This window comes from Diorhabda carinulata, chromosome 1 (assembly GCF_026250575.1).
Source record: "Diorhabda carinulata isolate Delta chromosome 1, icDioCari1.1, whole genome shotgun sequence".
In the NCBI taxonomy this organism is placed as follows: Eukaryota; Metazoa; Arthropoda; class Insecta; order Coleoptera; family Chrysomelidae; genus Diorhabda; species Diorhabda carinulata.
The window spans coordinates 40,293,332-40,316,382 of NC_079460.1; the positions used below are offsets into that span (position 1 = coordinate 40,293,332).

At 31.2% G+C, this 23,051-nt stretch overlaps 1 protein-coding gene across 2 annotated transcripts in view; it reads right to left on the reverse strand.

Moving 5' to 3' along the window:
* Positions 1-212: 212 nt before the first annotated feature.
* The window catches only part of LOC130898066 (homeobox protein aristaless-like), a 114,051-nt gene continuing 91,212 nt past the window's right edge, over positions 213-23,051 (reverse strand). Inside the window, exons 4-5 of one of the 2 annotated variants that reach the window (XM_057807112.1) lie at positions 21,958-22,003; positions 213-1,580 (exon numbers count right to left, since the gene is read on the reverse strand). In XM_057807112.1, coding sequence (XP_057663095.1) covers positions 1,071-1,580; positions 21,958-22,003 — 556 coding nt within the window. In that variant the 3' untranslated portion in view covers positions 213-1,070. The remainder of the gene's footprint in view (positions 1,581-21,957; positions 22,004-23,051) is intronic. The other variant, XM_057807118.1, reaches the window with a different exon arrangement.

A 23,051-nucleotide genomic window follows, 5' to 3' on the forward strand; every position in this document is an offset into this window, starting at 1 on the left:
AGACTACATACCATCAGCACTTCCAAGTTAAATTATTAAATTGTGTTCCTTGTTAGACCAAATCATTGTAGGAAATTATCATGGTAAGCAAGAAGACTTTCGCTTTCCCTGAATTCGGTAGGTATTTACCAATCCCTTCCATTGCAGATGTTTTTCCATGATATGTAATTTACATATGTCAGAACTATGTTTGATATTGTTTTAAATGAAACTCAATGTAACTTATAAAATATTTATTCATAATTTTAAAATCTATAAGACATTTTGGACGGATTCGTTTACAAGATACTGTACGTTTTGCGATATCAGTGTTTGCAAGATATCATATGAAATATGAAACAAATTATTCTAACTACAAATTTCATTTATAAATACTAAAATAATATGTACAAATAAAACTGTCTTAACGACACATCTTAATACTTTAAATGTGGTATTTACAGTCTACAGAACAAATTTTACAAGAATAAAGTTCAATTAACGATATTAACTTTTTCAGAATCATCCTATATATTACGTAGGAGTTTTAACACGTTGGCTGCCTTGGATATCACGTAATCTCTTAAGATTCATATAGTAAGCAAGCTAAACAAAATAGATAAATGTGGGCGAGATATTTCTTCATAAAATTTAGATCTAGAATGATGAAAATATGTGAAATTAATACTTATGTATAAAATATACGAGTATATCAAACACGTGTTAGTCATATTTAAATGAAATAAGGAACTATATCCAAGACATGTATGTGTTGTTCACATTATTCCACTATATTAATTAAAATAACATCATAATGACTACTGGTTTTCTCAGTAGCCTGTGTACAAGAAGAATCACACAATTTTCCACGACTTGGATTATCACCATGGTAAATATATAAATGAGATAAAAATCTGTAATTAATGATATATCGACTAACACAGTGTTTGCGTGAAAATTGCGATTTTACGTCAACTTCAAAATAAATTTGAAAAAATATTTTAAAAATATCTAAATACTGAAAAGGGTAGTAAATACTAAAATACGTTTATTTTTACTGCCTTAAAGTTGTTTGAAACTACTAAAAACGTTCAGCTTATCAAGTCACCATTTTGCCTGAGCATTTCCAACCTCAACTCGTGCTCCCTAGCTTTTAGTCTCAAAGAAGCGATACTGGAACTTCTTCTATCTACATCAGGTGGGGTTACACCTGACCCCGATGAACCAGGACTCAACGGAGGAGACGCCGTAAATTCTTGCTTTGGTCTCTGAGCAGCCGAGATATTAGCTAGAAGCGTTTGAAACGAGCTGGCCGATGGGTACAATCCAACAGACGTAGGCAGAAGTGGAGGAGCTCCTCTATGGTAGGAAGGAGGAGAAGGTAGATAACCAGGTAAAACGTGAGGGGGATAACGAAATGTTAATGAATCGAACGGTTTTCGTAAACCAAATGGTAGATTGAACGGATTTGGCAGCGTTGTAGCAACGATTGGTGCTGCGGGTCCGGCAGATGTTGGATTCAAGTACGGATTATAAGGGTGTCCAGAAGGACCGACCTTTTCTTGCTTTCTCCATTTCGCACGACGGTTCTGGAACCAGACCTGTAACAAAAAAATATTGAATCATACACTTTTTTCACTTTTTTTGATGTAGGCAATACAGAAAGTCCACCGGTAGAATAAGCTGAAAACAAATTACGAGATAGCGTTAAAAGGAACCATCTAATATCAGAATTTGAAAAAACTTGTTGTAACTAAATATGTTTTTGGACGTATATATTATAACCTTAGTAGACACTTAATTAAATTAAAAAATCTCAACAGGCCCCTTATAAATCGAGTAACAAAGAGAGCCGCGTAAATTTCGAACAATATGTTAGTTTGCAGTAATAGGCTCTCCGGGGCCCTAACAGCGGGCCCCCATTCATCTAATTTTGGGCCCGGTGGGGGGCCTTTCCATAGAACCGCCTCTGTTGTTATAATGTGAGGTCGGTCTAGTCACACATTCGTCATGTTTACACTGAGTTGAAAACGTTTAGAGTTGGAATGAATCCTAAAAAGGCCTAATTAGGTCTGTCAGGGTGATCATTAGTCTTGTTTTCAAATTAATCGAACGATTTAATGACTTTCGAAAAAAAAAAGTTTACTTTAATTTTTTCAACATAATTTTTTTTCTGTAGTTTGAATTCAAGCGACAAAAGCGACCAAAGTATAAAAGCTATATTCGTATAACCGGAATTTAAACAAGGTTGATAGATGAAATTTGAAATAGCAATATTAAATTGGTCTTCATTTTGATGGCGATCATCTGAGCATTTAATAGGAAAATGTGTTAATTATTTTAAAACGGTTTTACTATCTATTGATGGCTATCGCCTTTCAATCCAAAAATAATATTGAATGAACTTTCACATAATACGCAAGCCAACGAACAGTGAAGTGAAATTGTAACTGCGAATCTTCGAAAAACAGAAACTGCGGAAACTATGAACCTGAGTAAGATAGATCACTTATCAACTGATCGCGGATCCTAGAGTCTATTTTTATGGACTACTTACTCATACACTTACTGATACAAAACTTCATCAAAAGATCATTTTAAATATTATTACAGAATAATCTGAATATTTCTTAAAAATTTCATAGCTGTACCTGAGCTAATACAAGTTTTTTGTTGGTCTTTAAGCTTTACAGAACAATAGGAGAAGGTATGGATAGGTCCTTGTGTATTAAAGATTACATACCATAAAATCTATAAGTACTTATTTGCTAATTGAAGACATTTTGTTTTATTTCAATTCCAAGAATTTTTTCCCGACAAATTTCTTTATATTTGATTGTTTTAAATCATTTACGAACAAATATTTATGTAAAAGTGTGGATGACACCGTGAAATTAGTTTGTAGTACGCTACAATTTACAGAAAAACCAAAATTTCCAATAGAAACTCATGAAAGAAACACTTCGAAGGTAAGTAAAAGCATTCTTCCTTAAAAAAGAATTTCCTACAGTAGACAAAGTTCTGTCACGGTTACAAATCGAAGACAGGCTTTTTCAAATGATTTATCTACTAGTTTGAATATTATTCATACCTTGTGGTAAAATGGAACATTTTAGAAAAAATGACACTAAATTTTAATACCAATTAACTTTTTCTACTTTCAAAATCCACAAACTACGAAAACCACAAGCCTCAACAACCTGTCAATCCCGCCGCTCATTGAAATTAATCATATAAGAGGAATCGAACATTTTTTAAGTTGAAAAAGAAAAACAAAGTAAATGAAGCAATACGTCAGGTCACCTATATATTGATACCAACTGCCATTTATATATGAAGAAAGCGTACACAGATACCACCCTTAATTTATTTAGCAGCATGTGGACTTATTATTATTTAAATATTATAAATGCTGTAAGTATTAGTTGTTAGTTAGTTAAACTACTTAATATTGTTAGTGAGTTCTAGCTAGCACAGCTAGGGTATGCTTTCTCCGCCTGTCACATTCAGCTGCCTTAAAAGTCAGACCTTTCCTTAACCTTGTCAAACATTAAACTGGCGGGCTGTATGCAATCTTCGTGACACCTTTGCCACCACCAATTATATCGATAGATCGGTGAAAAATATATGGTGAATAAGACATACAAAAAGAGGATACGTAAATTGCAATGAAAAAAAGGCAAACTCAATGAAGCTATGAAAACTATGTTGAAGACTGTAGAGAAAAGAGTAAAACGTTCGAAGGCATAATAATGGAATGATATAACGTTATCTTTTTGAGGTACTCGGGAAATGCAAAAAAGTGATAATACGTAGTGTTTAGAAACATAAATAATGCCGTAGAAATATTAAACTAGCTATTTCCTCTCACATTTACGCCGCTGCTGTTATATGAGCATCAATTAATATATGAAGTTTTTTATTGTATATTTTATTTCACAGTAATTAACGTATAATTAGTAATCTTAGTATAAACAGAAAATTGATTAAATCTACTAATGTATTTTAAATATAATTGCGGCCTTGCGGCATCGGTAAAGGGATTAAGATAACCATTCCATTGGACGGGTCTTAGCAGGAACGAGTGTCACCAAATCTAATTTTAATTATTATTCTTTATTTATGAATTAGCTATACCTCTTCAAGGTCTACCTGTTGATTTCTTTATCCGTTATATAATTGTTTTCCTCCATTTTTCTATTTGGATTATTGCTGTTAGAATCTAAAAGTACATTTTATAAACTGTAGATCACGGACTTGAAAGTATTTTTTAGAGTTTATATTATTATGATTATTGTTAGACACACATTTAGTTTCCTAACACAATTAATCGTCCTATATATTATATTAAGCAACCTTGTACATTGTGAGTCATCGAAAGACAACACAAGATATTATTTCATTATTGAGCCACCTGGTACATTTCAACGAAACACACAAGACATTTTTGAAATATAGCTAAATAGTACAGATAATCAACAGTAATTTTATAGCACCCTTAGTTGGCATTTCTGGATATAGTATATATACAGTTTATACAACCACTGCCTGACGCACATTTCGATAGAGAGTTTATCGTTTTTAGAGACTTCACCTCCTTCATAGACTCCACATTCGATCTCTAAAGACAGTAACTTGGTTATTGAAACGCGCATCAGACAGTGTAATTGTGAATGTTGACGTTCTGGCAGCGTGAAAGGTACTACTTATATCACACTGTATATAATATTAAGAAACTTGGTTTATTGTGAGTTATCAACACATAACACGAAATATGGAGAGTGTCTCATAAATAATGTCGGTTTCCGATGTTCACTTTGTTATCAGGGAGGACGCAGTCTAATAGTGTAGTGTGCAGACAAGTGTCACCGTTTTCGTTAGAGAGATGTTATTTCCCTTAATATGAGGGATAGTAATTAGGGTTATTAGGCTATGAAGTAGCGACATGTTTGAATTGAGATGAAGGAATTTTCATCGACACCTTTTGTATGATTCTGTATAAAAAAGTATCAACTTTGATTTAAATTAGTCAATACTTTCTTCATTTTCGACCACAATTTTATGAATCGGAATATTCATTAAAAATTTTTCTTGGAGAACGAACGAATTGGACAAAATTATAGTCGAAACACCTGGCATCTTTCAAGGACACTGTATTAAACTCTCTTAATATACTTAAAATGCATGTTATGCAAATAACCCCTATCACCAATACATCATAATTATGTAATTTTATACAAGTTTCAACATTTTATTTAATGATTGCAACGCGATATTACCTCTATAAGAAGAACATTGGTAAGACTTAGAAACAAAATTAATAAAACACTGAATAGTAAGAGATGAAAACATTCATTTTTTTATGATAACCAATTCGGATAATTACCACAATCAATCAATATCTCAGAAATTTAACTATAAAGTAAAGTTAAGGGGGTAAAATGTGTGAATCAACTATAGGTGGAGTTTCATATGAGTTGTCATTGTTAGTTTAAGTGCTACAAAGGATTCACGTTATATTGCTCATATCGGTAATTGACATTTTACGTAAAGACTATAAATATAAAATTGTTTTTGTTTGAAATTATCACAGAATCATCGATTATCTATCCGCTTCTATGACAGATGAAGCTATTATCCCTTACGAATCTATTATATTCATTACCTACCTTAAACTAAACAAATAAAATCCTCTTTTATCATGTTATTAGTGATTTTCTATTCTTCCGTATCACAAAAATAAACATTCCGACATTTTTGAAGAAACCGCACAACGTAATTTTATTTTTTAGAGATGGAGCCATATAATTTTTTTTAATTAAGCCTAATGGCACAAGTCCGTGACTCTAATACTCACAGCGCCTTAAAAAAATTTACCTGAAATGACTGTCTTCCTTTGCGCCGTGTCATTTCGTTCATAAAACAGGTGTCTAAACAGTTATTAGTTTTTATAGGATCTCACAGGAGAACAGTCTTTTTGTTTTATTGTTTTTTATTTATATGGTTACCCCATACCGTCGAATTTAGAAAATAGAATCACGTAACCACAGATATATAACTTCAATTTTGATTTTAAGTTTATAAACAAACGTCTTTATCAGAGGCGTACTATGATGAGAAAAAAAGGTATTTTTCGATGATGATGAAAAAGTGTGGTGAGTCTGTTATGGTAAAGATCAAGTAAAGTATTGAAACTCGAAAATAAAGAAACTGAAAACACGAGAAAAGAGCATAGGAAAAAAAATGTCAAGTTTTTAAAGACTAGACTTCAGTTCTTTTGATTTTGTTTTAAATACTTCTCATCTTAATATTGGCTAAGTCTTTACAATGATTCGTAAGATTGGTTAATATTCTATACTTTCCAATTATTTTTTTTTTTTTTGGAAAAATGTGAAAATGGGATAAAAACTAGCATTTCTTATGCAAAAAATTTCACACTCAAGAAAAGAAACCTTTAGTCTCTGAAACTAGAACAATTGTGTCAATGTGGAAATTATAGCACAGCAAATTTTCTGTGGATCCAAATAAAAAACTATAGTTGACGTTTTTGTGGAAAATGAAAATTTCAGTTTGAATTTGGGTTACAGGTATCCTAATAAATTTTAAACATTAAACATTTATCAATTCCTGATGTTCAATATCAATTTTTCACCCCATCTCAGTTATACATACTTCATCCTTGATACCGACGTGTTTCCAACCAAAGATCAAGATAACAACACGCGTTGATTTTGGCGTTAACTTATTATTGTTATAAATATTACTTAGCGTTACCTCAACATCCTTTACAAATTACACTAATTACGAAATCTGTAAGTGTATTATCGCCTCTTACCAAATTTGACGCCTTTTTTGCTTAAAAAAACCTACAACCACCCCATGGTTAAAGAAACCTTACATCGGCAGAAGGCAGGTATAAAAAATACATAATTATTAACCGAGTTGAACTCCGTCTGTATATATAATAGCATGTAATTGCAGACCAAACGGCAAAATAAATGGATATCAATTACGTGCTTATTTGGGTACGCAATTATGTTCTTTTATAATTTGTTTATAATACGAATTATATCTGTAATCTTTTACTCCACATTATCATTATAGAGGAAATGGAATTGATTTGGAACTGCCAAGAAGTGACTTTGTTACTTTTCTAAATCTTCATTGAAATATTTTCGTTAGTAACTCTATATTCAGTGAAGAATCCGATATTTATTTCTTCTATAACTTCTCTTTCTGTGTCTTCCTCTGCTCATTCAATCGCTGTCTTGTTTAAATTATTTCATTCAAGTTCTGTTTTGCTCTCAAAAAACTGTTGGTGTATATTTCTTCTTAAAATGTTTCAGCTCTTACTAGATATTTAGTTTACTAGTATAGAAACAGCAAATCCATTGTCACTAGAAACAACCCTAACATTATATCAGAAGCAGACTACCACTTTTTTCCAGGTACAAAATAATCGAAGCATTCACATTGATAAATCCGAAGCTAATTCAGGAACTGCTGAATCTTTTACGCCCAACCCTCATAATCTACAAACTGCAAATCAATTTGAAGAAAAAACCCCTACATGTCAGGAAATACTATAAAACCAATTTTGGAGCAACAATCTTAAAGATTAAAGTTTATCTTCGTTGTACATGTCTTCCCTGTTATTAACTTATAGTAATTAATGTGAGGTTATGAATATTTAAACAGAAAAAAAATAATAAATTGGACTTTTCCACTTTATAATAATGTAGTGGGAATGTGTGAGTGAGGATTTGTTTTTGGCTCGAGTTAGTTTCCACTGATTAATTTTAGGAGCCTCTAGCATACGGTTATCCTCAATTTTTTCCACATATGGTGCTATCAAGTGATTTCCTAAACACCAGATTTATTTTCAAATGATTTTTTCTTTTGTGGTTATTTGAAATACTATGTACCTATATATCGACATTGATGAGACAATTTACAATTGTTTAGCTAACGTCGATAAAGTTTGTTTTATATTGTTATCATTTTTAGAATGTCATTTTCAATAATTTTCTAACATCCAATGTCGTAGTTCATAGTTGAGACGTCGAGAGCCGCTACGCCCTCTGATAGGCTTTTGGTGCTTCACTAACATGGTACCTCGTATGTGCGAGTGCTGGGTACTCATCAATGCTTGTTAAAGTGGAGCTGTTGATTGGTGAGAAGGTGAGAAGGTTCATCTATGTCTGTCTTAGCTTGTCTCATACCAAGTGTCTCATCAAAGCTGGTATTGCGAGTAAAATACTCAGAATTTTGGCTACACCAAGATTGGGTTCTTGGACCATAGGTGGTTTTACTGGTTCGGTTTGACTAAAGAATCAGCCTAGTCGTTGGTTGAAAATTAATTTATAAATAATGTTTATTGTAATTTACCGTGACGTGATCTACAAACTTACAGTGTTTACATTGAAAATTTTTCCAATATCGATACGTCGGAATTATGGAATTTGACTTGTTATAGAATTTATTATAAATATGAACAATAATTATTCTATGTGTCTTTTTCACACTATTATTATTAATATTAATATTATTAATATATTGAAAGTTATAGTGGATTATTTTTAGACGAATTTATTGATAGTGGTGTAGATATTGAAGTAAGGTAATTTTAAGAATTGGCTTGTTTCTGGAAATCTCCATTCATAATACTTAATGAAACGTTGCATAACGATTTAATTTAGAAAAGTAACTGGTATAAATTGAACAAATCAATTTCCTTGGTTGCAGTGTAAAAAGTATTCGACCTTCATCAAGGGCAATAATGTTGTGGTCTTGAACTTTAAATTTATTTCAATTAAACAACAATAATATTCTCACACGAATTAAACCAGTATAATTTACAACAAAAACATAGTCGATGCGGTTTAATTGATTGACAATATTATGGTTTTGTATTTCAAATTATTTGAATATTTCTATTATTTTGTGAGAAGAAATGAATTAGTCATGAATTATCTAATTTCGTAATTTACAAACCGGAGAATTATGCTGACTGTACAATTCAATTATTTTCATTAATTTAATAAAATTACTGAAAACCGCATATTAAATTGGAATATAATGCTGAATATCATGAATGAATAGTAAATAACTCAATTACAGAAAACAATAATAAATATTAGACTCGGAAATAATCGACATAAAATGGTCACCACCAACCAATTGCATCATTTTTTAACATTTTTTTATTAGCTCGATATCTACGTATCTATGTGACGTATCTCGATTATATCGACAACACATTATCTTTGCCAGAATCACCATGGTGTAACGAAATCTTTATACTCTATTTTTGCGCACCATAAACAGATCAGATAAATTTGTTGTTAAGTTTGCATACTTGTTGAGAATTGACGACAATAAAATAATTCAATAAATTCATACCCTTATCTTTGCCAGATGACAGCTGAACTTAATTTTTACCCTCTTAAAACTATTGGATAAATAAAAAATATTGCATCCTTGTGAAGATGTATTGACAATATCAGGATCATCTAGATTAACGGTTTCTTTTCAGACACATGACAGACAGACAAGATATATAGAAATCCAGATTCTATAACAGAACTATAATGATAACTCTCTGATAATATTGAAGTAGGAATTTTTCATAGAATTTATTTAAAATGTGTCCTAAAGAACATATTTTGAAAAATAGACTGTATAAGTATAACTGAATTGAAATAAGAGCAAAGCAAAAAAAAAATAATTTTTAATTATTTAAAAAAAGGTATGAAGCACTTTTTATGTAGCAACCCTAGGAGAGACTGGGTGATTTGAAATAGTTGTTTGAGAAAAAATCATTTCTGGAACATTTGGGAAAGTGAAGTGCTTTTGAAAATTGATCGAGGTACACTACGGAAGCTATAAAACAAGAGTGAATAGAATCAAGAAAATTAAATCGGAAACCTGAAATCGACCGGATTGTTAATGTGGGTACATTACGGTACTTAGCCATATAAAAGTACTAGATTAAAGATTGGTGTCAAAAGAGAAAAAAGTATATAAAACAAGTATGAAACAAATACGAGCACCTGCTACTCTAACAGAAATACGTGGAGAAGAAACATTTCTCTTTTATAGTTTCGGGTATAAATAAAGCTTGTTTGAGTTGAGCATTTCTCCGCATATTTACCCATCTTTGGTTTATGTTGGTTCACTTTTGAGTGTGGTACAAATATAATTGACACATATTCTATTGTCTTGAATATTGGTTTAATAATGTTAATAATCTTTTCTGACACATTCTTTACTAAAGCATCCTTCTTTATCCTTTATTAACTGATCCCATTTGTTACAATTTATTTTTTATTTCACGTTCACTTTATGTAATTGCTATCTTCCTCATTTTCTATAATAATTCATATTAATTTCGAATCGGCATTCATATTTTGCTTTTATATGTGTAATTAGTGTTATGAAAATTGTCTTACTCGCCACTTACTTATTTAAATCCAAGGAATTATCGAAGATACGTACGTACCAACTACTGTATTATTAAAAGCAATTTATGCTACACCTAAAAACTGAGGTAGCATTATAAAATTCAAGTAGACTTTGAGTAGTTATTAAAATTTTAATACGTTCATTGATACAAAGTTAGCATGACTCATATTTTCAGTGTAGACATTTGTAGTGCTTGTGCCTTCTTCGACAAGTTTCACTGAAGACGTACTTGCAAGGGATGGCGATTGTTTCCAAAAAAGATCGATTTTTAAATTGATTCGAATCGCAACCTGATAAGTCTGTCAAGTCTATTGCGATTCAAGCGGCATCGTTCATCACTTGCCGACATGGTGCAATTGAAAAAAGCAACTCACAAGGAACAGATTATCTTACAAGGTAACGAAGCACACAGCCATCCCGCGAGTTTTTCAGTAATTAAACCTTTAACCCGCAACAGTAATATTACGATTACATTCAGTTAATTGAAAATAATTTTATGGTTTTCATCAACACGGGAAAAATTGAATGTCAGTTTTTAAGTTAGTAATATCGATTCACTGAATAGATTCAGTACAACATATCGAATTAAGAAATCGATTCGTTTAGTCCAAGGAATCGATTCCTCGATTAATCGATTTCAAATCGCCAGATTAAAGCTGTGGTTATTGTTTGATACGTGTTATAACGAACTTAAGCCTCTTATGAAAATATTATTCACTATTTAGATGTTATAGCAACCAATCAAAGTACTAAAAGAAGGTTAACTAAATTGTTTTAGGAAGGTTGCGCTTTGATATCACAGAATATTATCATAAAGCTTGATGTTCCTGAGGTTTTTTTTGTATTTTCATATGTTCCAGAATCCTGAAGACTTTTTCTACACACAATATGTTAGAGAGGATCTCTTCTTTAGATATTTTATAAGAGAAATTCGAATATGACCGCGACTTTAACTCTTGATTGTTATTTTCTAACCAGCTAGGTGTGAGTTTTTTCATTACACCATAACGTAGATATTTCTGGTAACTGGAACGTTCGTAGATCAGTTGCTTCAACTTATTCGAAAGGAAACTTCTGAAAAATACACAAATGGCTTTATATTTGTGCTTTCTTCATTGGTAATGCTTATTGAGTATCTTATGTGAGGTCTGTGATGTCTCGATAGGGCAACTGAGATTTTTAAATGTTATTATTTTGATGAATTTCATGATTTTATGATTTTATTCACCAGGATTTCCATCTTATGTGCAATTGTGTGTGTTTTATATATATTTAACATCAAAAAATGAAAAAAAAATGGCATGAGGATATAAACAACTTGATGATTATGAAAGGAATGATGTCAAAAAAACTATCATATACGTTTTAAATGTATTGTAAAAAGATTATGTAATTCTGGTATTTACGGAAATAGTTATTTATATTGTTTTTGTGGTACGGGTGATTAGGAAGGGCGAAAATTCCTAACTGCTGAACTCTATATATAAATGTAATTTCTTCAGTTACGTTATAGAGACTGTCTAAATTAAATATTTTAAACTAAATGACACATGTTGTCTAGAAAAAATATGATTTTAAGAAAAAAATGATTTTAAAATCATCAACTTCCGAAAAAAATAAATCTTAATCATCATCTTAATAATTAACCGGATTGCTCATCAATGATTTGACTTCTCTTAAGAAGAGAAAACACGTTTTATCCGTTTTTAAGGCCAGATGATTTTATTGGTTGCTTTGAATTGATTTTGAATAAAATAAAGACATCTGCAAGGTGAAAGACATCATCTTCATGAAAACAGCTGATACTTACATTCATTTCAATATCATTACCTCAGCAATATTTGCGTTTGAGCTGATATTAATTTGATGTTAAAATGTGTTCGCGATAATTGGAAATTATACCGAGAGGAAAACACTCACTTAGATCTCTTATGAAGCAATTATTGAATGCCAAGTTCCTGTATATTTTAATAATATTTATTGCTCAACGATAAATATGCATTCGCAGTAATTTGCAATTAAAAAACATCATCATTAATTGATTCAATTATATATTTTTTATTCTTATATATTTATTAGAAATATTCAGAATATCTTATTTTCTTTTAATTGAATAATTTTTAATCAAACATTGTTTCAATGTGACTATTTATAAGTAAAAATTATCATTTGCGATAAATATCTGCGTTACAAAAATGATTTTTAGACTTTAAATGTCAATAATTTTTTTACATTCGATAGCTGTTGTTTATTTCAAACCAATAGTAAGATTTTCAGATGCTACCTACTATTGAATATATGCGATACATATATTTAAAAACGCCATCTATACAAAATAATGCTACTATTTACTACAATTCCTACTACTAAATACCAACACAATCATGAGTGGGCAAATTCGATGTAAGTAAATCTAAACAAATACTTTTCACTCGATCCATGTGGAATTAGAAGTGGATATACGGATCCATCAATGAATCGAAACGTTAGTCAAAATGAAGTTGTAATATAAATATTTTTACTATTTGTATACCATGCCATGTATGTTTTTTAAGAAGCAGATATATGTTTATTGTTGGAGCTGCGAAATCATATAACTGATATGAGGGTTCCTACTTAAATTTTGGGAATGGCAAATCCTGATGTGAATATGTCAAATCTGACATTGCCATTATAAAGTTGACATTTTTAATGGTTTACGTAAGCAGAATGTATTGTCATTTGAGTGCTATTTGAGTTGAAAAACAATATTTGAATACTAAAGATCGATAAACCAAAACGGTCTCTATATCAAAAACACGTTATTATTTAAAATGGAACCTAAATCTAGAAAATCTAATCATTAATACACTCTTTTATACAAGTAGGAAATATGTTGATACGCTTTTAGTCACTACCTATTTTTATCTCTAACTATATAAACTCATCTTAATCGAATTTAGTCAATGATATTTCGATCCGACAACCGATACGATCTCAATACGTTTTCGACTATACATATTCCCCTCTCCTTGCTTTATAAACTGGTCTATTAGATATCTCATCATGATAAACTCATTTAGAGCATGATTTGAACATTCTCGATCTCGAGTTTTTGTTTTTGTCCTACCTGTAATGTATTTTTAATGAATAATTATATCGGGATCAAGTTATTAAACTGAGATAAAATAAAACAGTAGTTGAACCAACGATTACATAGATGTAATAAGGAAGATATGAGTAGAAATAGAAAAACTTTGTTCTCTGTTATAAAATAGTTTGTTTATCTAATAAGAAACAATGAAAAATATTCGAAATTTAACTGTAAAATTTTTATGTACTCCCAACTCAATTTTTGGTTAAAGTTTTTACTGAACACAGTTTACACTACACTAACACTTACTATTTTAAGTTTTAGTGATTTAATTTGGTACTTAAATAGAAAAAAACTTAGCGTAAAATGTATGTAGATTGAGCACGTTTTCCATAAAATCCAAATTTCAACTTGCTGTTTATATCAGATTAAATACAGCTGAGCTCTTATTTTTACATAATCATAGTCATTTGCAAACTGCGATTGGATGGAGTTAAACGATTACGATTTATTTTCCATTCAATCGAAGCATAAAACCTAACCAGAAGCAGTAAAAACGTAAAAATTTTATGGCGAATACGCTGCTTGGTATTAACGACTTTGTATTTTAATTGACGCGGACCTAAATGATTTTATTTTTTAAAAAATTAAGTTTACGCCGCGCCATCGTAAAATTAAGTAGGCTATAATTAAACGATGACCAGGCTTCATCGCTTCCTTTTTTTGAAAAAGCAAATTGTATGCATATTTAATTATGAATTTGATAAAAGTTCTCCGAGAAGTTTTAACGATCTCCTGAAAGTATAATAAAAAATGCGTTCATCTTTTTTGATTCGCAGAGGGTACATTTGAAAACACCACAAATAATACCAAAAATTTTTAACTATCAAGTAGAAGGCTTTACGAAGCTAGCTAGTTAGCAATGGGTCACTATAGACGCAGATTTTTATGTACTTCATTTACTTTGATTTATGGACACCAGTATTTTGTGTGTATTTGATTAAGAGTAATTATATGATTTCGTCAGACCCACGCACAATGCCGCTTTCGGTTGCTACTGGAAAACGAACATTTTCAAAATTCAAAATAATAAAAAATTATTCAAGATCATTTTAATAGAATCACAAAATTGGGGCGTTATTCTAAATTTACACAAGTTTATAATTTATTGACAAGCCAAAAATTCTAAATCTTGACATGCTTCTAAGTATCAGTATTTTTATATGAAATTCGAAAAAGCCTTCTCTCAAACGATTAGAATTTATATTTCAGGTGTTCCTGAATACTGTCCTGTGTAAAAAGATATCAAATTATTTACATGCTGAACTTAAAGATGCACCGAGTTTGTGTATAGCTACACAAGCTATACACAACTTTTTGAGAAACTGCAAACTACTATCGCTTGTCATTTCGATTGTGTTTTGAGTATTTTTCTGAAATACTCTTCTGGACTATGCTAGAAATGTTTTATTTTCAAAACAGTTGAATTGTTTTAACGAACGGAAACAATCAGGAAGAATATAAATTGATAATTTTATTTCTTCCATAGAAAAAACCAACGACATTCCAGAACATCCTGATAAAGTAATTTTCCACCCAGATTTTCTGAGAATTGTACGGTGTATAAAATTCTTGTACTAATTAAAAGTAAATAAATACGACATTCCACTCCACAAGTACACCATTGTTAATAATAATATACAAGAGTCAACAACATTTCGTGTATCACTTAGTGTTGCCTTTATTGTTAGTTTTTTCTAATACAATATCGTAGAAAATCGACTTTTTTCACTTTTTAGATCAAGATTGGATGTTTTAAATAAACTTTTCCTGTGATATTTAGATTGTTAGTAAAATTTACTTCAAAAACGACTTTAATGTGTTTGGTGTTTGGTAAAACTTAATAATCATTCATTATTTAATTAAACTCACAAAATATGAATACGAAACATGTGTTTCTTTAAGTATTTCTGTTGAAACATCGAATGTGAAGGTTAAGACCACATAATAACCCGTAGGGATCGAAGATCAGAAAAAATCCTATAATCACCTGAAGACGATATCATTAGCACAGGTAGTCATTGTTGCCTTTTTTTCCAATTTATCGGTACGCGAGTATCTTTGTCAGTTTTATAAATGAAGAATACAGCCATGAAATTCAGCAATGGCTTGGAAATAAGCTGTTCCTCAGCTCATTACAATTTTGTTTAAAAGATTTGTTGCGCTGCCTCTGCGAATGCAATGCGTTACGGTTCATCGGTCCATTAATGTCCATTTTAAATGGATTTTGACGCATTTAGATCTTTTTGAATCACCAGTAAACGCACAGATCAAAATATTTCTAGTTTAAAATTATTTCTCTTCTCAACAATATCAGCTGCTTTTTTTATTTCTAATAAATATTCATTCAAAGTAAACTCGAAGCTAGGTCTCGCTCTTTAAATGAATCTGTCAAAAAATTTTCACAAAAATTAGCCCAAACCGAAAATTGTGACTATTTCGTACATCCATATTCAGATAATATTAAAATACATAATAAATTTAACCTACTTAGTGTAAAAATTTAATTTAGTTCACAAAAATTAGAATATACGAGGATATATTGAAAAATTAGAACCAAACAAAATTTCAATCTCAAAATATTTTATTATTCAACATATTCTCCTCTTAATTGGTTACATTTATTACAGCGAACCTGCAACGTCTCTAGACCTTTCAAAAAAAAATGTTTCTTCTTGCTCTGCAACAACACAGTTTTTATTACCTCCTCGTTGGAAGAAAATTTACGGCCTTTCAAACTTTTTTTCAGTTGAGGAAAGAGATGATGGTCGGACGGAGCCAAATTTGGTGAATAAGGGGGGTGTTCTAGTAATTCAAACCCTAACTCACGAATTTTTTGCATGGAAACATGAGATTTGTGTTCAGGGGCGTTGTCCTACAAAAACAAAACACCTTTGGATAGCTTTAGGCGTTTTTTCTCTTTAATTTTTTCCCGTAGAGTGGTCAGTAATGTCGAATGATAATCTCCAGTTATTATTCTACCCTTATCCAAAAAATCAATCATTATTACTCCATGGCAATCCCAAACAACTGAGGCAAGAGCTTTTCCAGCAGATTTTTGGACACGAAACTTCTTAGATCTTGGAGAACCGAAGTGTCACCATTCCATCGATTGTTGCTTTGTTTCTGGAACGTTGAATTGTACCCAAGTCTCATCCATAGTAACAAGTCTACATCGTTTTCAAATCGAGCACGCTTTTGGTCAACATTCAAACATTTAGGGATCCATTTGCAGCAATTTTTCTCATGTCCAAATTGACGTGAACTATATGATGAACGCGTTCGTATGAAATATTCAGTGCTTCAGGTACTTGATGATGGCTCGCTACTCCACTTTTTCGATTCTCACAATTTCGGTGGGGGATATCTTTTTTCTTTTAATTTATTGCGTAACACTGGTTCACTTTTTTGACGTCAAACTTCACACCGACACTTCTAATAAGCTATTGTTCGTTGTTATGGTAACGCAATATTTTGTTTATGCATGGAACTGGTCTAGGCTAACTAGATATCAATACATCCTCGTAGCTCAAAAAAATGTTGCCAACCTCGTCAGTATGTCAGCAATATCACATAAATACCATATAAATATATAAATAATATTGTTTTCCAATGATCACTGTGTTTAATGAATAATTATACGAAGAGAAACTTCAGTATTCGAAATATAGCCCTTGATAAAACAATATTTACTTTGGACTCAGACGAAAAAAATTGTCGCAATGTATTTTCAAGATTTCCCGCGGAATCAAATTTTTGCCTACAAAAAAAGTTCGCCATGGATCTGAATAAATTGGATCTTATCGTAACTTTCGCAATATGTGGTTTAGCATTCGCATCTGCTGACCACTATATACATCGGCATTGACAATTATACCATGATTTCGAGGAACACAACTCCACTAAACACACAACAAGACTTCAAATAGACCTCTCTTTGCGACAGGTTACGCTAATTGACCTTTGTTTAACCTCTGATTATTTATGTTCATGTTGTTTTGATAAATCCATCACAAGTAACAATGCGTCCATTAAAACGATTATCTCTCATAGATGCTTTTTACACACCTCTACTCGATGATTTGATATCTTTTATAAATCTTAGGTGATGATTTTGAACGGTAATGTATCGTATCTTTAGAAGATCCAAGGGACTCCGATAATCAGGGAATGCTGATGCTAGATTGGTTTCCTTCTGCTTGCTTTGTAAACTGACCTAAGTGCGAACGATCTTTAAGCGTCAGATCTCCTCTATGAAAACGATTAGACCAAAGTTGTGCCGTTCGCGCATTAACTGTGTCTTCTACTTCAATTTCATATATTTCTCTTGCTACCAAGGTTGCTTTAGATTTTTTTTTTTTCAAACCACGTCTTAAAAATACACAAATTTCATATTTATCCACACTCCATACTATTTATTATAAAAACGAATTGCGCCGTCAAGAATGATTGAAAGAAAGTGAAGCAATTGTACTCTTCATAGAATTGGAGACTAGTCTTAACATGTTACGCCATGTTTAAATTGAGGCGCAAAAAATCAGAAAGCTACACTAACAAATTATTACACTTTCTCTCAGTATATATGTGAGTGATATACAGTGAGTTCAGTTTGGAGGGTTCCAGAAAACACTTGGAAAGTGACAATTATGATGTAAAGTGGGTTTTATTGTTGTATAACGAAACTGAAGTAATGGTGATATTAGATCTTTTAGCCTGCGATAATTAAAAACATTCCAAACAAATTACCAACGGTCATTAGACCCTTATGCTAGAAATAACTTTTTTCCAATTTACGCATAATATTATTAATATTAACAATTACGTTAATTTATTTCATAATTTCAATTTATAATACCTTGACAGTTACTCTAGTAATAGGTAATACTTCAATTTATTCGCAACAACCGCTTTCAATTAATTGGTGATTATTTCTTATGGGAGGAAGCGAATTATAAGATAGTCCAGGTGAATTACTAAAAGTGCTTATGCGGGCTCTATAACATATTATTATATATTACGGAATTATATCCTGTCAATTTCCATAGACCAGTCAAAGAAAAAAAGAGGCAATTTATCGAAAATTAGGCATCAATTTTTTTCCAAATACATACATACCAAAAATAGAACAAGATCTTAAAATATTGATTACTTTTTGTCTATCGCCGGTATAATATTCTTGTTTTCTAGATTCTTTTTATATCCCTATGTAATTGTTTCCAATGTAGCATCAACCTTCACACTCAATCAGTCAGAATTGCCTATAGGATTCCACTACATTTTTATCTAAGCGAATATATTTGAACACCTCTATGTTCCTTTCACAAACTGTTTCCTTCTGTCCACCAAATATATTATACTTTTTCGTCCATTCAGTGAAACCTATAAGCCAGAACATTATGACATATGCCAAATTCACATTGCTCGATATGTCTTTTTTACCAAGCTTCCATCTCATACTGGAATCACTGGAAAGGAAACTACAAATCATCACAACAAAGCATCTTACAATATTTCAGATATCATAGTTTAGTTTGCAAATAATCTCAACCTTGATGCGATCTATGAAGCAACATCAACATATTTCTCATAATTGTCATGCTAATACGAGGGTAGCTCCAAGAGTACCCGAACGAACTAGAATATTCTATTTTATTTTTATATAATAAGAGCTAATTTGCTCATCAAAACATCCATCAACTGATGACATACTTCTATGAGTATTGAGTATTTTTTTTAATTTAGGAACAGAAAATAATCCAAGGGGCTACATCTGGCGAATAGGGTGTATGAGGTGAGAACATCTTTCCCTATTTAGCCACAAACATTCGTTCTTGCTTGATTTCTGCGCTTAAACTTTGCTATATATTGATATAATACTCTGTTGATGGTTTTTTTATCCATTAAGCCATAAAAATGTCCACACACACGTCCCAAAAAACCGACACCCCAAACCTTGTCTGTAGATGAAACTTTATTCTCATGTTTGTAACCAATTGTTCCCTCTCCAGTCCATTGTTTCGACTTTCCATTTCATTATTGTATGAGGTGACATACATCACGAATCTGCTCCAAAATACTTTGTAGCTACATAATCGATGGAGCCATCTTCACAAAACTGTTTTTTCTCAACTGCGAGCTGAAGTAGTACCTATCTTGTAATGCCTAAAATGCATGCCAGCTTGAGCACTTTAAGATAACGATTATCTAATCTCGTTTTGTGGATTTTCTTCACCGTTTTGGTAGTTGTCACCTTATGCCCTTATTAGTTGATGCAGCCAAGCTGCGCAACCAGTCGAACAGAGCCACTCTGGCTGTCGAACAGAGCAATCTGTAGACCAGCAAATAACTCGCCAGCTTTGAAAGAAGACGAAAAAGGAGGACAATGCATAGCTAGGGTCGCTGTTTAGTATAGAGGAGAACGTTTGGTGGATATGACAGATAAGATGGAAGATGAATATTTGCTTCTTCTCTCACTACTCATGAAAAGAAGGTGATGAAAAAACTACACATTTTATGATGAACCATGTGCAAATGTCAATAAGTTTTTAATTTTTTTCACGTATCAAAACCAAGTTTTGACATAACTGGGAGATACTCAAATGAGAAAATGGATCTCACCAGAAGAGAAACTTGAAATTACTTTGAGGTAAATGTGCATTCAAGTTAAAATTAATTTAAGCCTTAATAGCAGTATAATAGTACCGTATAGTATGTATTTGAACATATTTTTATAAAACTTGTACACGTAATGCAAAACACCACAAACAATGATAAACGACGTAGTGATAAGTACTACCTGAGTTATAATCTATGATTGAGAGAATTCTTGTGTAGCTGTGGGCAATTGGTTGCCCGATATAATAAGATTCGTATGCTACACAGAAGGGCAATCAGAGATAGCCGAGCTAGGCAAAACAGTCGGTAGTCAAAAAGTGGCTGCACGACTAATTGCCTTGTTGTGATAAGCACCATTTGAACCAATGCCCGGTGACGGGGTAAACGACTGATTGGCCGACTGGTTACTCAACTTGGCTACCTAATATATAGTATGCTACTATACTATATATAGTATATCGTATTTTCTCTTTTTTGCCAAAAGTATCACGTATTAGTCAATTGTTTACTGGACTATAACACTTTCAGTAAGCAATAGGTTTTCAGTGAGTCAGGCCAAAGTCGAGAATGATCGTTAATAATTTATATTAACACCGCGCCCATTTTATTGCATTAAAAGTTTATTATTAATAATTATATAAGATTTTTATTTTTATGCTGAATGAGTTCAAGTTATTTCGTTTCAATCTTCAACTGAAAATATTACTGAATATGATGTTACTAAAGAATTTTATTACATAACAGTTTTATAATTTGTCAGCTACAAAAAGTTTTTAGAATTCAAATTTTAAGGATATTAGATAAACACAGGCCAAATTTTATTATAAAACTTTTTGCTTACCGGCAAGTACAAATTGACGATAACTAAAAAACTAAAATGTTTGACTTGGTCAATGAAAAAACCAGAATATCTGTGAAAGTCGATGATTCCATTAGCCCAACTAAATTAAAGAATTATTAATAATTGTTATATAAATATAATTAAAAAGGAGTTCATTTTTTTTTCAATGGTGAAATGAAAGTTTTTTTTTCTTTTCAATTACTTTTAATCTTAACGAATCGAGCTTCTGTTCTTAACAAGAATATGTCATTCTTGAGTGATTTAGTATTAACAGAAGTCGCGACGAAAACATCTGACGACGAAATATTCGATTTGTGCGAGAAATTAATTGAAAACTATCATTTCCTTCCATACTTTTGCAATTAATAAAACTAACTATTAGGCACTACCTTTATAAATATTTTCACGTGTTCATTTCCAATAAGAACATGATCGAAAAGTATTTAAAAGAAGAGAATTATTAGAGAAGAATTATTAACTTCATAGTTTCAGTTTTTTTTACTAATTTTGATTATCCTCGTACTTCTTCCTGTGTTCTTCTGTATTTATTTACCGAGTTCTTTACATCTGTATTGTGTAGCCCATTTGTTTATGAGGATGAGTATCATTTTCAGAAATCATCAAATAGAAGTTTATGTTATTCGGCAATTAGAAAGCGATCATTTGGAACAATCAGAAAATTATCGTGTAGTGCAAACTTACGAAAAATTAAATAAAATAATTACACTGGTCAACAGTGGTTTTGGTGCCCAAGATTTTTAAGATTTTTAAAAGAAAAACTATGGTTTAAAACTAATTAATACATAATAAATTAATACATAATACATTAATACATATATATATATATATATATATATATATATATATATATATATTACAGGAAGCAGTCTTATTTTTTTTATTTAATTATTTCTTCAAATCCTACCTGAATTCTTGCTTCAGTAAGACCAATTTTCATGGCTAGTTCTTCTCTGAAAAATAGAAAAGAAAATAAATAAATACAAAAAAATGAAAAGATTATTGAAGGAAAATTATCTGTTTGTAAGTTGAAGAACAAGATTGAAACTAATTAAAATTCTCTACGTAGAATTGTATCGTTTGAAATATAGGGGGATTCGAAAATATTGTTTTTTTTTTTAGTTGAGGAAAAGAAAGAAGAAAAATTAAAATTGTTCGCAAAAACTACTATAAAAAATATTATATTACCCCTAGCTCTCCAAAAAAATATGAATAGATCAACATTTAATACTCTGAACGTTGACATCATAAATTTTTATTTTATATTATTTTCTCAACCCATTTTTTTACCAAATTATTATGTGGAATAACCCTATACAGTTAACCCTATTAGCACATATATGAAAGCCGAAAATACATAATTTCCATTAATCAACTGTGAAAATTCTTGAAAAAAAGTTCATTAATCACAATTAAACACAATTATGTTTGTCGTTTGAAAGGCTCCTCTAGCTCTTTTCGTTCCTCCGCGTATGGTATAGATGGAATCTACGAATAAATTCGGAAGGTAGGCCTAATTGGAGAGTACCTTCGACATAACAGTGTCATCAGCGCCGTTGGTACAAATTGCAGACATCTCGGAATGTGTGTCGTGGTCGACTAGATCTCTTTATCGGCTTTATCTGAAGTTGCCGTATTGAATACACGGTATCCACATTTTGGTCATGGAGATAAGAGGATTATTATAAAATTAGCTTTGTGTAGATGTTTTTAGGTCAGACGATCGAATCGAAAAATACATTAATACATTGTATATCATATTGTATATATAGATTTATTTCGATCGAAGTGACAGCAAAAAATATAATGAAGTCTTGTTTTGATGTGATAGTACGGGGTAAAAATAATTTTGTATCCTTCTTAATGTGATATATCGCATCTAAGTTGTAAACAGTGTTATAAGGTGTTAATTTATAACACCATTTATATGAAATTCTCCTTCTCAATTTTTTATAAAATACGTTTGATAACGTCATGAAATTAAAAAATATCTTATGAAAA